Source organism: Pieris napi, chromosome 8 (genome assembly GCF_905475465.1).
Source record: "Pieris napi chromosome 8, ilPieNapi1.2, whole genome shotgun sequence".
Lineage (NCBI taxonomy): Eukaryota > Metazoa > Arthropoda > Insecta > Lepidoptera > Pieridae > Pieris > Pieris napi.
The window spans coordinates 4,113,167-4,128,936 of NC_062241.1; the positions used below are offsets into that span (position 1 = coordinate 4,113,167).

The 15,770-nt window shown below is 31.0% G+C and overlaps 1 protein-coding gene across 1 annotated transcript in view; it reads right to left on the reverse strand.

The window, feature by feature from the left end:
* Positions 1-9,300, reverse strand: part of LOC125051876 (transcription factor LBX2) — a 59,469-nt gene extending 50,169 nt beyond the window's left edge. The window contains exons 1-2 of the mRNA XM_047652483.1: positions 9,136-9,300; positions 1,578-2,216 (exon numbers count right to left, since the gene is read on the reverse strand). Of these exons, the coding sequence (XP_047508439.1) occupies positions 1,578-2,109 (532 nt within the window). The 5' untranslated portion in view covers positions 2,110-2,216; positions 9,136-9,300. The remainder of the gene's footprint in view (positions 1-1,577; positions 2,217-9,135) is intronic.
* Between the last annotated feature and the right edge of the window lie 6,470 nt (positions 9,301-15,770).

A 15,770-nucleotide genomic window follows, 5' to 3' on the forward strand; every position in this document is an offset into this window, starting at 1 on the left:
AATTTTATCTATCTTAATTGCACTCAATAAAACTAATTGCGGCGCATAAACGAACAAAAGCGTTGCATTTAACGACTATTAATACGCGACTAAAAATATGAACGCATAGCCCTGAACACTTTCCACTAATTGACTTTGATTTACAACTTGGACGGTTAATACTTGTTGGAACAAAAACGGCATAAGTCTCGTGATTGGTTATTGAATCAATCTTTTTAAAAACAAAGAAATATGATTCAACTTTGTATCAGCATTTATGATATCATAATTAAAAGATTGACTTCAAATGACATAGACTATAGAGTATTCTATTTCATTAGAGCGTTTGTACCAATATTAATGATTATGTAATGTTCGGTCCAACTAATATTTTCCTAGAAATATTGTTTATTTTTCTTTGTGGGTGGGAATCGATTACCAATTACAGCATTTTTTGTTTCAGTGTATTTTCATGGTTGTTTATTTATTAACGGCTGGCCATTAACGTAAATATCACTTCACATATAAACTATAAACGTACCTCTTGGTCTTGGAGTATAAATATATCTCTATTATTAAACGAGATAACAAGCGACCTTAGAAGTCCTTTAGAAACAGTTGAAGAATTATGTTTTTACCAATTATTTTTTTATGGGACAGGGGGCAAACGACCCATGAACACCCGCAACACCAGGAGGTTTTTAAGTATGTTACCGGCCTTTAAGACGGTTCGGTATTCGTAACCAATATCGTAAAGCAAAATTGCATAAGTATATTATTACTATTAATTAAACGTTAGCTAGTGCTATCTACCGTTACCCTTATAAGCCGATTATAGTATTTACACTTTGCCCGGAGCCCGACATCGTTTAAGCCGTCCGGTTCAATCGATGACCCATTAGTCTGTTCGATTAATCGATCGACTTCAAACGATTACCTACTCGAATAGATGAGTCGATTCCGACCACATTAATGTTATTGTTTATCTTTGATCAATTCATTGGAAATACATGATTTATTTATAAGTTATTCATGTATATTAATCGGCCTAGATTTTCTAAATTATTTTGATTAGATAATGAGGGGACTAATTCAATTTAGCAGTTTTCTGCGATTATTGAATGTTTTTTTTTTGTTTCAGCTGTACAGAAAAAGGAGGTACTCATGTTAATGCTATTTTTATAATTATTTTTGAAGTTATACTTCTTTTGGCGCGTTAGGGAAAAATGATGAAAGTAAATTTTTGCGCACACCGTCATAAAAAACCGACACCCTGAAGTTAGCTATAGTCAACATTTTAGTTTTTTCTATTGTTAGTGTCGTTTTTCTACAAACGTAGAATAGAAATTTTGAAAAGACTTTTATCTTGTTATGCCAAAGAAGTATAACTTCTAACGCGTGTACACGTTTTTTATAAGATACTAGAGATAATATATTTTTAACAAAAACGTTCATAACGTGTCTTAAAGCGGTAATTTGAACATATTGTATAAAATAAATAAATATGTTGAAGATATACACATATATTCTAATAATGAAAATTTTTTTATTGTACCCCATGATTGAGTGAACCGGTTAAAGGTTTAAAAACAACTTACCTCTACTGAACTTCTCTTCTTCACACCAAGTCTTAGGCACAGACAAGTTTAACGGTTCTTCCTTAACACTGGCACTATCACTATTCCTACTCCGCTGTAGCAACTGTTCTTGCAGTCTATTCTGCACTAACTTATTGTCCCTCTCATGACCGAACCTTTTGACACTCATTAATGAACTAACAGTCTTCTTAGAATCCTTATTCAACCCAAGAATGAATTCTATCGTGTGTGGTGTCGGCATCTTTGGAGGTTTTCCATAAACGTGTGGATGCCACGAGTCAAATGGATCCCTACTTTCGTACTCTTGTTTTTTATTTTCTGTTTTCTGATCGTCTATTGTTTCTGTAACATCAATTTCTATATCTTTATCATCATCAACGTTGATTTTACCCTCTGAACCACATATATCTGCGTACTCTGCATATGTATCGTTGGACTCTACATTCCCAATATCCGGCATACAATTTGACAGGACTGTTTGCATTTCCGTTGTGTTTTGTATGTGTTCTATTGAATCTTGTGTGTCGCACATCTGTGTCTCAATGTTTAGTTGAATCTTGCATGTTTGTTTTTATGATTGAATCATTTAATAACTCTGGATTGACGGCTCGTTTGATCTTCTTTGAAGTGGTGTACTTCCTGTAACAAACGATATGTTTGATTCAATTTAACTTGGTTAAATTTATTTTTGGACGGTACTTAAGATTCTAGAATTGCGGGAATACTATTTTTGTGCTGTTGGCACATAAGAAGTGGTTCTTCAAAACTGTTATACCAGAAAACTGGTGTCAAATATATTGTTATACTAATTTGATAAAAACATATTTTACTATAGTCGATATTTTGTTCCAAACTGAACATTTGGTCAACTAGCGTTCGGTCCATGCACTGATTGATTTTTATTGGAATCGCTATAGGGCTGTCAAAATTCATCGGTAAAACAATCACCCGTTCAATCACTGATCGTTATCAACTTACAAATATTTCACGAGAAGTTACTCAATAAGTAGATTAAGATCTTTTTAAATTTGTCAAATTTATGACAACTCACGTCACAGAAGCAGACTACCGCTTTTTCGTGTCCTAACATTAATCGAAATTAATATTCATGTATTGCTAGTGAACTTTAGTCAACCCTAGTTATAATAAATTGCTACAAATCGTATGTCAGTGTGATAGTGAGGTACATATTCCTATATACAGTACAGGCGAAATTGTTTTTACGCTAACATACTTCCGCACAGTTTAACTATTTTGTTTGCGAAATTTGTCTAACAATGTTGTTCTGAAAGGGTGAAATTTTGAGTGAGTCCGATATTCCCCGAACTCCTGAGATAAGATGTCTAGACTTATACTATCTTAACAATAAGGCAAAGACAAAAATGTTGCAATAGAATTAGCAGTGCCATGGGTTTTCCGCATGACGCGGGTTATATTAGCCTCGACTAGCCTAGACTTTCCAACTTAAGAAAATTCAAGTTAATTAATTGAATTAGTTTCTGAACTAAGCGTTCTACCAAACCTCTTCAGCTTTATCGCGTACAATATGTGTAATAAATGAATAACAAAAACATAAACAGCGCCCTTCCTCCTTTACAAAAGTGACAAAAAATACTTTCTATGACTAAAACACGCTTTATTATAATCAATAATCCACTCTCGTACAAGTTACGGAAATCCGCGCGCCTTGTGTGGGCCCTTTGATAGCACCGACCACCTCTATCATATAAAATGACACACATTTATAAACCTTACAACGTTTTAATAAGAGCCATCGAAATAAGATGTGATCATAATTTTAATAGTCGGAAGTAGCGAATATGTTTGATATTTGACAGAAAATCAAAGTGAATGTAAAATGTAACATTTCCTAGTTTATTTTTGTTTCCTTTGATTTTTAATATGAGATGACAGGATGAGATCTGAGATGATTATTAAAATAATTCTCTGCTATTAGTTTTATTAATCAAAACTTTAGGATGTAGTTTATCATATTATCTTTATGCCGTTAATAAAAAAAATACTGATTTTCATTGCTAATTTTGAAAACTAATTTAGTTATTTATTCATTATACATATTATTACCACGATGAGCATTATTATATGACGTAGAATTAAATTTAATTAATCATTCATATTAAAAAATAATAAAGACTCTTTAAACCCCAAATCGTGGTTGAGCCTGATAGATCCTGATAGCTTTGAAATCATCGTAGCTATCTGAACTGTATCCGACCCCTAGGGCTCCATCTGTAACCTTGGGTATCTACATACATAACACTACATAATTTATATGTAAGCCCTAAGTTCCATAACATAAAAAGTTCCACTATTTATAAAACTTTATTTTAAAGGCCGGCAACGCACTCGCGAGCCCTCTGGTATTAAGAGTGTCCTTGGGCGACGGTATCACTTAACATCAGATGAGCCAGTGAGTCCTGCACGTTTGCCCCTGTTTAAAAAAACACATATACCTACGTATATTAGGTGTTCCCCTTTGAAAAAAATACTAGTTGTTCCTCGCAGTATCCCTTTCGTTAATGCAAACGTTATACTGGATCTTTAGATAGATTTTCAGTATTTGTATGGAGTTATTTTGAAAGTATATTCCTAGGATTTTTGTTTAAATCAAACGCAGTCAAGTCTCGAGAGCAATTTTATTCAAAATTATTGTAGGCAATTAACATCGTAGACTGAAAAATAAATAATACGTTTATAAAAACAATTTTGAAAGTAATGCATTACATATTTTAAAACAACCTTGAAATATGTCTTGGACTGTTTTTTAATTTAAAGTTGTTTTATACATATTTCTTGCGTAACTTTCCCCGTTAACGCAGCCCACGCAACGAAAGCCGTGAAAAAAGTTACACATCGAATTGTAAACCGACTTATATTTTACTTTAAATATAAACTTATGTTGTTTCACAATATGACGGTTTCACTTCGATAGATTATAATCTACCGAATAATAATACGTTAAATTGTAAGCAGTACACTGAGGTTCACAATCTTTCGACAGTTTATAATCTCGCGAGATAGATTACAATCTAACGGTTTTTACAATTTTACGTTAACATATATACTTATTATATATATAAAGACCAATAATTTTTCATATTTTTCATTCATTCATTCTCAGTTCCTAGTGATGCAACATCATCATATCACGATATACCTCGATAAATTGACTAACGTATATCAATAACTTTTTAATTCGAACCTCGTACGTTCATCCAAACAAACAAATTTTTACAATATAATAATAGTAAAATTATAATCACCTCATATCTGGGGGGTAAGATATGAATCACTTCTATATTAGTTGATAATTAATGTTATCAAAATCGAAGTTATCATATTATGGTTACTCAAAACTGTACATATATATATTGAAAGCAATTACCGATTAAAATACCTGAGAAATGATAGTAAAATTTGGTTTTTAATTCTATTTTGAATTTATTACTTATATCTTTAGACAAAATTCTGTAACAGTTCTTGTATATTGAATATATAGGTGATTAATTAGGTCATTGTTTGATATGACGAGATATTCAAATATTTCTTAAAAATTCATGTTTTTCGAACTTCATAGTTTATAAAGATAGACTTTACAGCTTTGATCTGTGGTTGTAATTATTGTCCATTAGCAGTTTTTTTTTATAGAACAGACAGAATGTCTCACGTCCCCATTGTTAATAGTATTAACAATTTTAAATATTATATGACAGTAACAATGACAAATTTCTAATTTTGGACTGCCGTTATGGGTTGCGTCTTACTGATATGTTTTTTTGTAATTTTTTTTGCCATTTTTAAATTTTCGAATACCGATCGTTAAATTCCGATTACTATTTAATCTGTAATCTTAAATCTATGTGTAACAATCATTATAATGTGTTCATTGGTTTATTGTATTTTGTACAACACAAACAAAAATACTTAATATATACCTACACTTTCCTAACCGCTTACTTAATTTTTTAAGCATATACGGGTTCTTACAGACTATAAATATGTAAACAAATGATAAGATAATTAAATAATTTCGTATACGTGAGATAATCTACTTTAATATAGATTATAAATAAATGTTTCATATGAAAATTTATTGCTAGTAATGCCAAACGCACATTAGATGTAGTGTTAGCACTACACGCGTTACAATTTCACTAATCAAGCGAACTAATCACTTTTCATTGACGTCATACTAATAAGCCGTTGTGCAATTGTATATCACGAAATTGTATATTAATTAATATCTCCGAGCAATTAAAAAAAAAATATCGTTATTGTGAAAATCTTAATATATATAAATTACGTGTCACGTTGTTTGTCCGCTATGGACTCCTTAACTACAGAACCGATATCAATCAAATTTGCACACCGTGTGCAGTTTGATCTAACTTAAAAGATAGGATAGCTTACATCTCAATTTATACCCGAAATATTATTTTATTGCAAAATATTTGTTTATTATTTAACAGTCACAATTCTAACAGATGGCGCTGTGTTGAAAGTACCAACGTTTCACATAAGTTACAATTTAATGGCATAACCACCAAAAAAGCATGGTGGTCCCCATGACTGGTGTTCTCCTACCGTTTCCCTTGAATAGTTTGCTACCATATAATATAACAAAAATCTTAGCCACAGCAACGCTGGGCCGGTCTGCTAGTTGTTTTCTATATTTCACTACAGCCAATAAGGCGTTTGGCTAGTTTATTAATTAAATTAATATCATTCTCAGTATCGACTGTCAACGTCATACATTTATGCAGCCATTAACGCTTAGCTATAAGCTTGAAAATAATTAAAGGCCCTTAAATTTTATTTTTAATTGTTACATTATAGATTTAGTATTGCCATCGTATTTTTTTCGATTTCAAACGCTATTGATTTGATTATGATTGATATTTCGAAACCGCAAGTGAAATATTTAGTATACCCATAGTTGCATACAGAAAAGACTGTGGTAAAATTTAAATGAAACAAATGCGCCAAAGGGTAAATTAAAAAATCTGTTTTATTAAATTTCGAACGAATTATGAATACAACATCTCTGTTGAATAGCAATTTCAAAGATATGATTACTCTGTTTCTTTGTTTATGTTGTTGTGTAGTTTATTGTGTTTCTGTATGTTTTTCTGATGTGGTTTATTCTATAAGTGAAGAGGAATGGAAACAACTTCGTTCTTTATAGAGATTGGCCTAAGACGCGTAATCAACCAATCTTATTAAGTGATTTGTTTTTATTGTTCTGTGTAATGTGAGTTGGTAAATGTTATATCAACACGATAGCTTAAATGCGCCACTTCCAGCTAGATCACCATTAACCATTTAGCAAAAACTGCTTGATGAAACACAATTAAAAACTTCTATGGGCAAATTCACAATTCTTCTTTCTAGTTGTGAAAAATCCTAACCAGATGTCAATTGATGGTTACTGTGACTGTGAGTTTAGTTAATTAAACATGTTTTTGTAGATATCTAAGAAACCATATCACTTATTCTTAAAATCATTACAGTTTGTAGGACTTTCGAATTAATTAAAAGCTTATGGGACTTAGGAATAATGTTGCTTTCTGCTTTATTTAGAGATTATTTCAGTGTTGTATTGTACATCGTTTCTAGTTACTAATTCTTACAACGAACCTTCGTAATATATTAAAATAATTATATTAATTTTAGATGTCATAAGTATTAAATCGCTTAACTTGCGTATCTCTAATCGTACCCAATAAAACATGATCTCTATACTTTTTATGTTATAATTTTAAAATGAAAATTAATTAATTTTTATCTACGATTCTGTATTGACGATAAACATATCGTCCACAGTGCCGTGATAACGACTAAGCTCTAAGGTAGATACAATTCTGTTGGGGGAACGCTGCCAGTATCTTCAGAACCATGCCTAAAGGGACTCCTTTTAATAATATATTTTAGTTATTATATGTTAAGGTTAGTTATTTATTTCAATGTATATGTGATTTATTTATTTGTACCGTTATGTAATACAAGATTCTGTGTTTGTTTCGTTGCTTTTTACGGCAAGTTGTTAAAGCTTTTATACCTACCAACTATAAATAATAATTCTTTGCTAAATTTGATAATCACAGCCGTGGTGGTTTATTAAATTTCATTAAACTAAAAAGATAATCTTTTTCGATAATTGATTTACATTATCGGTAATTATTGATTTACTTTCACAATTAGTTTGTTTGTTAATCTGTATTTTAAAGTCTCGCCCTCCCATATATTTGAGTGATCATAATGTAAATAAGTTGCGGTAGAATCTGCAATTAACAATTTGGTAACATTGTCCTAATTTCATCACTCATATTTGTAGAAATTTCGAAATGGAATAAACATTCAACACTCCTTTGTTTTCCTCATGCAAAACTTAATTATTATCTTAATGCTATTTTTCGAGAGGTTTTTGAGAGTATTTTTCGTACACAGCTTTTGTTAGTTACATGTAGTTACGGAATATTGAAATAACATCACAATAAATGGTTTTTCACATAGTTTTCCTCATACAATGATATAATTAATTAGCTACAAGCATTTACCCGTGTAATTCTTTTATTATTGTTACGAAAAACCTTACAATTTAGGAGAAAAACAGAACAAGAATGAACTGAGGTGCTTGTCTATAGAAACTGAGATATATTTCATAATTAGCTACGCTTCCGTTAAATTAAGATTTACTTACAAAAGGACAATACAGTATTTTTATACGGTTGGACAACCTTTGATATAGTTATAGAAGAATTGATTAGAAGGTGATTAAAACATTGATTTAAACGAACATTTATCATTTATAAACCGTGCCACATAGCAAGTGCTCTTTTAATATATATTTAGTCCTACTTATAATTTAGTTTGATTTTATTGATATAATTAAACATAGGTCGAACATTCTAATATGACGATACAAATAAAGTTATAAATTATCAGTTTAATACTCTTAATATATCGCCTATTACTATCAAACTAGATAAAGCATATCGCTTAAAATATTTTTTTATGGTTTGTTACAATAACTTGTTTATTTGTAGTATAACTTGCGTTAATATCCTAGAAAATATTTAACATATGCAGTTTTACTTACTTACTTCTGACGTAAATATAGACAGAAAAACAGAGTTCCTGTATTACTATAAAACTTTACGTTACCATCTCTTTCCATTTTACCGCGAAACTAATTTAGTTCAATTAATAAAATGAGGCTAGTTTTTATTCCGATTAAGAGTTGAATTCATTACCATCAAATGTATCATATAAACCAATTGTAAATATGGACTAGAATTTAAAAATAGTTTAACAACAAACCATGACAAACACTTTTAATTACTTTGTCAAAATAACGATCCTTGTGACAACCCATCAGTATAAAAAGTAAACAAACACTTGCTTAATTCATGAAATCATTCAATCAAAGTGACCCGAAATTATGACCAACTATCAGATCCGTCATTCTCAAATTATCACACATTAACGATCTATTAAAATAATTATATACAAGACAACCGTATTAAAGTAATCTCACCTGACCGGTTCGATATCCGTCAATCACAACACAAAGGTCACAGGATTAAAACAGTAACAAGTCATTACTGAATATCGATATAATTGCGAACCGCGAACAATGGTTGGCGTAACCCAATCGAGAAACGGTCCAGCCGCGACGATTCTCACAGTTAGACTAACTCGCATCCAAATCGCTTAATTTTATGAGTTGTTGCCTTCTCCACCCCCTCGCATGCAGCGCCCGGCTAACCTTTGACAGACGTTAGGTTAAAAGTTCAGAATGCCGTTTTTACAATGTAGTGAAATGTACATGGGGTTTAGAATGCTTTATAGAAATTCGGTACAACGAGAAAATCTTTATGAAATATATGCGCGTTTATATCTTAGTACAGACTTCGCTTAGGTACCATCTGCAATAAATACAAAGAAGAAAGTGAAAAATTCAAAAGAATATTAATTAATATAAAACAGGAAGAAAATATGCATTACATAAACGGCCTGTATGTGATAAACGTCGAAGATTACAATATGATATCTTGATATTAGGTTTTATAATGATAATTATTGATACTTAATTGTGTATTAAATTAATCAATGCGAATATCGATTTTATAATTGTTTACACGAAAACCATAGTATTTCTTTTTGTGAAATATATATTTTTGTGTATAAGAAAAATATTTTCGCCTAGATAGGAATTATCTGTCACTAAATTAATTATTTGTCAGATGTATTGTTAATTTAAACACAAATCTGATCCGATCCGATCCGATCTGATACCGATCGAATTTTGTAACCGCGAAACAAAATTAATTATTAATGAACGCCATTACAAAGTAACGTCGGTGAGACCGTTTAGCGGCGGCACAGTAGCAATAACTCAGCGCAGGAAATCACGTCATCGCTCTATTACAGCACGCACACTGACTCACACACACAGGCTTACACCATTTGTAATACACTGATTATCTCAGTTTGGTAAGAGACGGTGCAGTTTACATAAAATGAAAAAATGTAGGACATTTTACTGAAACATATTATTCTCGGTAGGATAAAATTCCTAATAGTCTAGATACAAAGTTATGTATTGCTTTACAGATGTATGTATGTAAATAGTTACTTAACTTTTTAGGATTTTACGATTTCAGGATTTAACTATTTTAGCCTCTTTTTCAATGTCAGACAACAAAATAATAATTGAAGAACATTGTTACGTTAGTGATATAATTGCAACAATTATTTACTGTATAAATTCATTAACGATAATTCAATACTAAAAGATAATAAAATATGTTTTTATGACTACAATGATTAACGTCCGAGTATTATCAAAGTTGCACTGTGTTGCAGTGAATCGAGATTAGTCGTAATTGTGTGCGTACGATCCGTCACTTTAATACGAGTTACTATTTGACATTATTAACGTATTATATATGTGTCGGAATAATTGGCAATAACATTATGACAATGTAAATGAATTTTACGATAATTGAAGTGTGTATCATTGAAATTATCATATAATATCAATTAGTTTTGTTATCAAAAATTGTGCTATCTTGCGAGTCTTGTTGCCAGTGTATAAAGCAAACACAATATGTTACGTACTCACTTAATTATAACAATCGGAATCAGATGCGCCGATGTTTTCAAGTCAAGTCTGTCAATTGTCAATTGACATTCTTTGATCAATAATAAAATGGAATGGACTTTACGATCGGACAATTCTAGCGCGTTGGTAGTATGTCAATCTTAAAACATAAGATAACCAACTTGATGTCTGCGTGCATTTTTTATTGCTAGGTAATTAAGTAAATTAATGCTTGACATAAATTCTGTCATTACATTCGCGTTACGTAAATTCAATGTAAAAGTTTTCGAATTAGTGAGAACTCGCGGTAGGGGTCACTTTGCACCTCATTTTGTGCGGAAAGCTATCACATAATAATGAAACACCGTATTGTTTCTGTGACACGCGGTTACAATACAATAGTCTGATGTTACTACTTCATTATAATTTATGATGAAGTAATTTTAACTCTAAAGCTGCGTTGTAAAGCTTTTCAAAGTATTCCTACTGAATGCATAATATTATATCATATCTAAAGACCGGTCCAATTCAACAAAAATTAATGATTAGTTGACTATTTATTTGGCTGAGAATCGAACCCCGGAACTACGGTCATAAGTAAATTTTTGTTCTGAGTTTTCGAGAACTCCACTAATTTTAATTTAGAGTAGTAGTCTACCATTACTACTTCCAACTCCAAAGCAAATGTGCATTTATTGGAGATTACCATACTTCGTTGTGAATAACCATGAGATATTGCTTCATGTGTATGTTCCTTTGAATTATCAAAAAAATTTAACCTACCGAAAACGAACTTGACTTTCGACAACAGTATTAACAATTAGTCTGGCGAATTTCGCCTACGGGCTACGGCGTAGCAACAGAGCTTTAAGTGCGCGAATTTTAAATTTAGAACAATAGCACATAAAACATAAATTATGTTTGTTCTAAAATTAAATTATGTGCCATGTTAAGAATTTGTTTCGAAGTATTCAATTCTTGTTTATACCAATATTATTACTACATTTATAAAGCGGAAACATTATAGTTTTATATTAAATTATCATAAATTATAAAGACGTAAAATTTATAAAGTCATTTTATGTGTTACTTTTATGATCATGATTATAAGGCAGCGTAGGCAAGTGGCGTAGGCAGTTTGTGATTAAATTAATCACTTACAAAGGGTTAATACTAGTAGAGTTTATTGACCTTCCTTGGAAATGTAATAAAAGTATCTTATAGAAAGGTATTTTAATTGAAACAACTGCGACTTATCAATCACATACTTCAATTTATACGTATGTATTTAGTATCGATACTAAGTTTATAATCGAACAAAATAACTCTTATTAATAATGTATAGAAACATTTTTTTTTTACGAAAAATGTATCATAATTTGCATAATTTGCTGTTCCAATTGCTTTTTAGAAGTTGTCGTCGGCAAAAGGTTTTACGCCTTTTAAAGTTTTATGCAAGTTGCTTCATGAGATATAAAAGCAAGCCGAAACAAAAAAATTTCATCAAACCGTTGTCATGCATTTTATTGAAATATTGTAATAATTTTAAATCTTTGCGTATACATAATTTATAGTTTAAACTCTCGGCGCCCGACATCTCAAATAAAATTAATTGCAGATCACTTTAATTATTTATTTAAAAAAATGCATTTCCAAATTGCCTACCGACTCGTTACCGTTCTTTGTTTCACGTTCCTCACATCAACACCAACTATGCAAAATCTCAGTTTTGTATCGCGCAGACCGGTCATACAACGACCACTATTAAAGCCTCGACTTGTTTAAGCTATCACGGAATATGCCTAAACAACCTGCATCATGAGCACACCCTAAATACACTCCATCACACAACACACTGAGTTAGGTATTACTTAGTTTAATGTATATTTTTCTTGATTTTTTAGTATAATTGATTTTTGTTATATATAATTAATGTAACCTATAGGATTACAAAATACCTGCGTCTGCCAAATTTTAAAGCTGATTTCTGGTGCCTTTTTGAAGATTTTTATTTTTATTAAGAGCAATTGATATGCAATCAGCCAGAGTCATTTGTAGATTATGTATATGATATAATATTAACAATATTGGGATTCCAACTGAAATGCATCACATATTTTTTTAAATAGCTCTATTTAGATAGTTAAGACAGCAATTAAAAAAGCCATTTGACTAATAGAGTAACATTAATAAAAAAATACGTCTTCATCATGTGTGTAGGACGGCTTAAGGACCCTATCAAATACAATGTTGCCAACTTCAAAAACTTCCCTATTTACATAAAATACTCACACGGGATTAAGATAAATTAATCTGTATTATTAAGGTCAAAAGTAACGTATATTACAAATATTCTTTTCAAAAAATATTTTTTCCGTTTTGGAAATGAAAACTAAACGCCTACATATAAAAAACGGCAACAGACGCAGAAATGTTGCTGTCCAATATCCATATTACATGAGCTTTCGTTATATTGCATACATTAAATATATGTATGTGACTCACAATAATTGTGTTATATTCTTAAATAATTAGGGTAAATATTTTGCCTGTTGCAACACTGAAGTTATTACTTATGCTATTTCTGTCAATAATAACGTGGAAATAAAATATTAAGTCACTATTTGATTGAATGTTGGCCCCTTTATGAGGCGCTCAACGCAGGTAGCGAGTATAAACTTAGTTGGACCCCTATTAAGGTTTAGGGATCCTTACTGTTTTATGAAGGAGAAGTATTTTAGATATAGACATAACACTTATTACTAACAAAAACAAACACCCAAAATAACATTAATCAAAGAATAAAATATAATAAGATATCAAAAAAAATTTTTTTTTTCCTTTTCCCATTCGGTTCGTTTTAAGTGTGTAATGCGTGTGTGCTGGCTGTGGTTGTAATTGGCTTTGGCTCAGCATTACGCTGACGAGTAGAATGTTACATAGCGCTGGTCATTCTGCCAGAGACCACAGCAGCTAGTTTTAATGGTAAAGGATTTAATCCTGAGATGGTGATCGACAGTACGTCAATTGATTATTATTCTTTATTCATAGTTAACAATTGCAGCAAAGAAAACCGATATCGGTTTTTTCAATTGTCTTAGACTAAATTTTGACATCATGTCCCAGATATAGATCATCTATTTGCCAATTAGAAAAACCCATAGATACGAAACAAATACAGAAATCTGAGATCCAGACGCCAAAAGGTTGTATAGCCAATGGTTTTCCTTTACAGTAAGATTTTCCTGGAATAATAAATTATTTTTTAAAAGTACGTTAGTCGTAAAAATATTACTAAATAATTATTCCTAGATGGTAATGTATAGATATATTTATATATTAGTAGCTGACCCGGTAAACGTCGTTTTGCCATGTATATTATTCCTAGGAAACTGTTTTTTAGTTCAATAAAAATAACTATGTGCCTAGTATAATAAAAAATAGGGGTTGATCGTAGAGGCTAGATGAAAATAAAGATAGTAGCCGATTCTCAGACTTACTGAATATGCATAAAAAAATTCATAAGAATCGGTGGAGCCGTTTCAGAGGAGTATGGGAACGAACATTGTGACACGAGAATTTTATATGTATAGAGATAAGGCGACTACGGAACCCATGTCATTACGTTTCTTATTAAACTTTTATTGAGCAAAATAAAACAGTCATTAGAGACATCGAACCCACTCACTGCTGCGACTCACTTAACCATAATTACGTTTGTCGTTAAACGATTTTATTATTATTAGTCGATCCATAATGCTTTGTTATTGTTTTGACGTTTGGAGTAGCTTAAAGCTCATTCCTAATACGTTGTATAAATAAAATAAGCAAAGCTTTCAATTCGCTTCGCAAATTTTTACTTAACTAAGATTTAGTATATATCTTAAATATATAAAATTCTCGTGTCACAATGTTCGTTCCCATACTCCTCCGAAACGGCTCGACCGAATCTTATGAAATTTTTGATGCATATTCAGTAAGTCTGAGAATCGGCTACTATCTATCTTTCAAACCCCTAAATATTCAGGGTGTCCACCCCTAAATTTTTATTTTTTATATACATTTTTTTTTATAATACAGCATACAAAAATACATACAACCCTTAATTTTCATCCATCTACGATCGACCCCTATTTTTTATAGTTATTTTTTTTAGTAATTTTTTTTTTCTAACTTATAAATTCTATTAGTTATCTATTAGTTCTTATCTTTCTCTTATTAGGCAGGAACACCGTAGTGGGTGTAAAGGTCTCCTCCATAGATGTCCGTTTGTCTCAGTCGTGAGCTATGTCACTGTCTACTACTACAAAGTACTACTAAAGGTGTATACTGTCACTTTTGTATTTTAATGTTATTGAAGGCAAAATGTAATGTTGAAAACGTAAGTTCATGGTATTCGAACTTCAAACGAACGTGTTTTATGCTGATTACGGCTTGATACTCTCTAGGGGGTTGATGATGGATGGCAAATACTTTGTCATTGCGAGACCAAGCTAATGTTTTGAGTGCTTTGTTTTATATGCTGTTTATACTTAGACGTATAATCATGATTGAAAAACGATAAATTTACTAATACTATCGATAAATAAGTTATCAAATATAATTAATAGCAATAGATAAACGAAGATAAAAATGAATTATGGTCCTCTATGCGTATAAGAAAAAGATATCATTTTATAATTATCTCATTACTATCGCAAGTAATAAAAAACAAACAAACCCACACAATAAAGGACCAATTAAACTCCCTAAATCAGGCGACCCCAATCTGTTTTAAAAATTCAACACGCGGCTCCTTAGCTACGATTCTGATGAAAAGAATAAAGGCATAATTATGCATATTCACAGAACACATAAATATAAGGATTATGGGTAGTCTGAAAATAATATAAATAAATACGTCGTTAATTAAGAATTTAATAAGTTTATCATAGACGTACTTAGGATAAGATTCAGAGTAGATATTTTTGTAAGTGTTACGGAAGTATGTCAAAAACGCATTAATTTTTTCCAATAATATATTTTATAGTGGAATTTTTGTGTAATTCTATCGCATTAGTGATAAA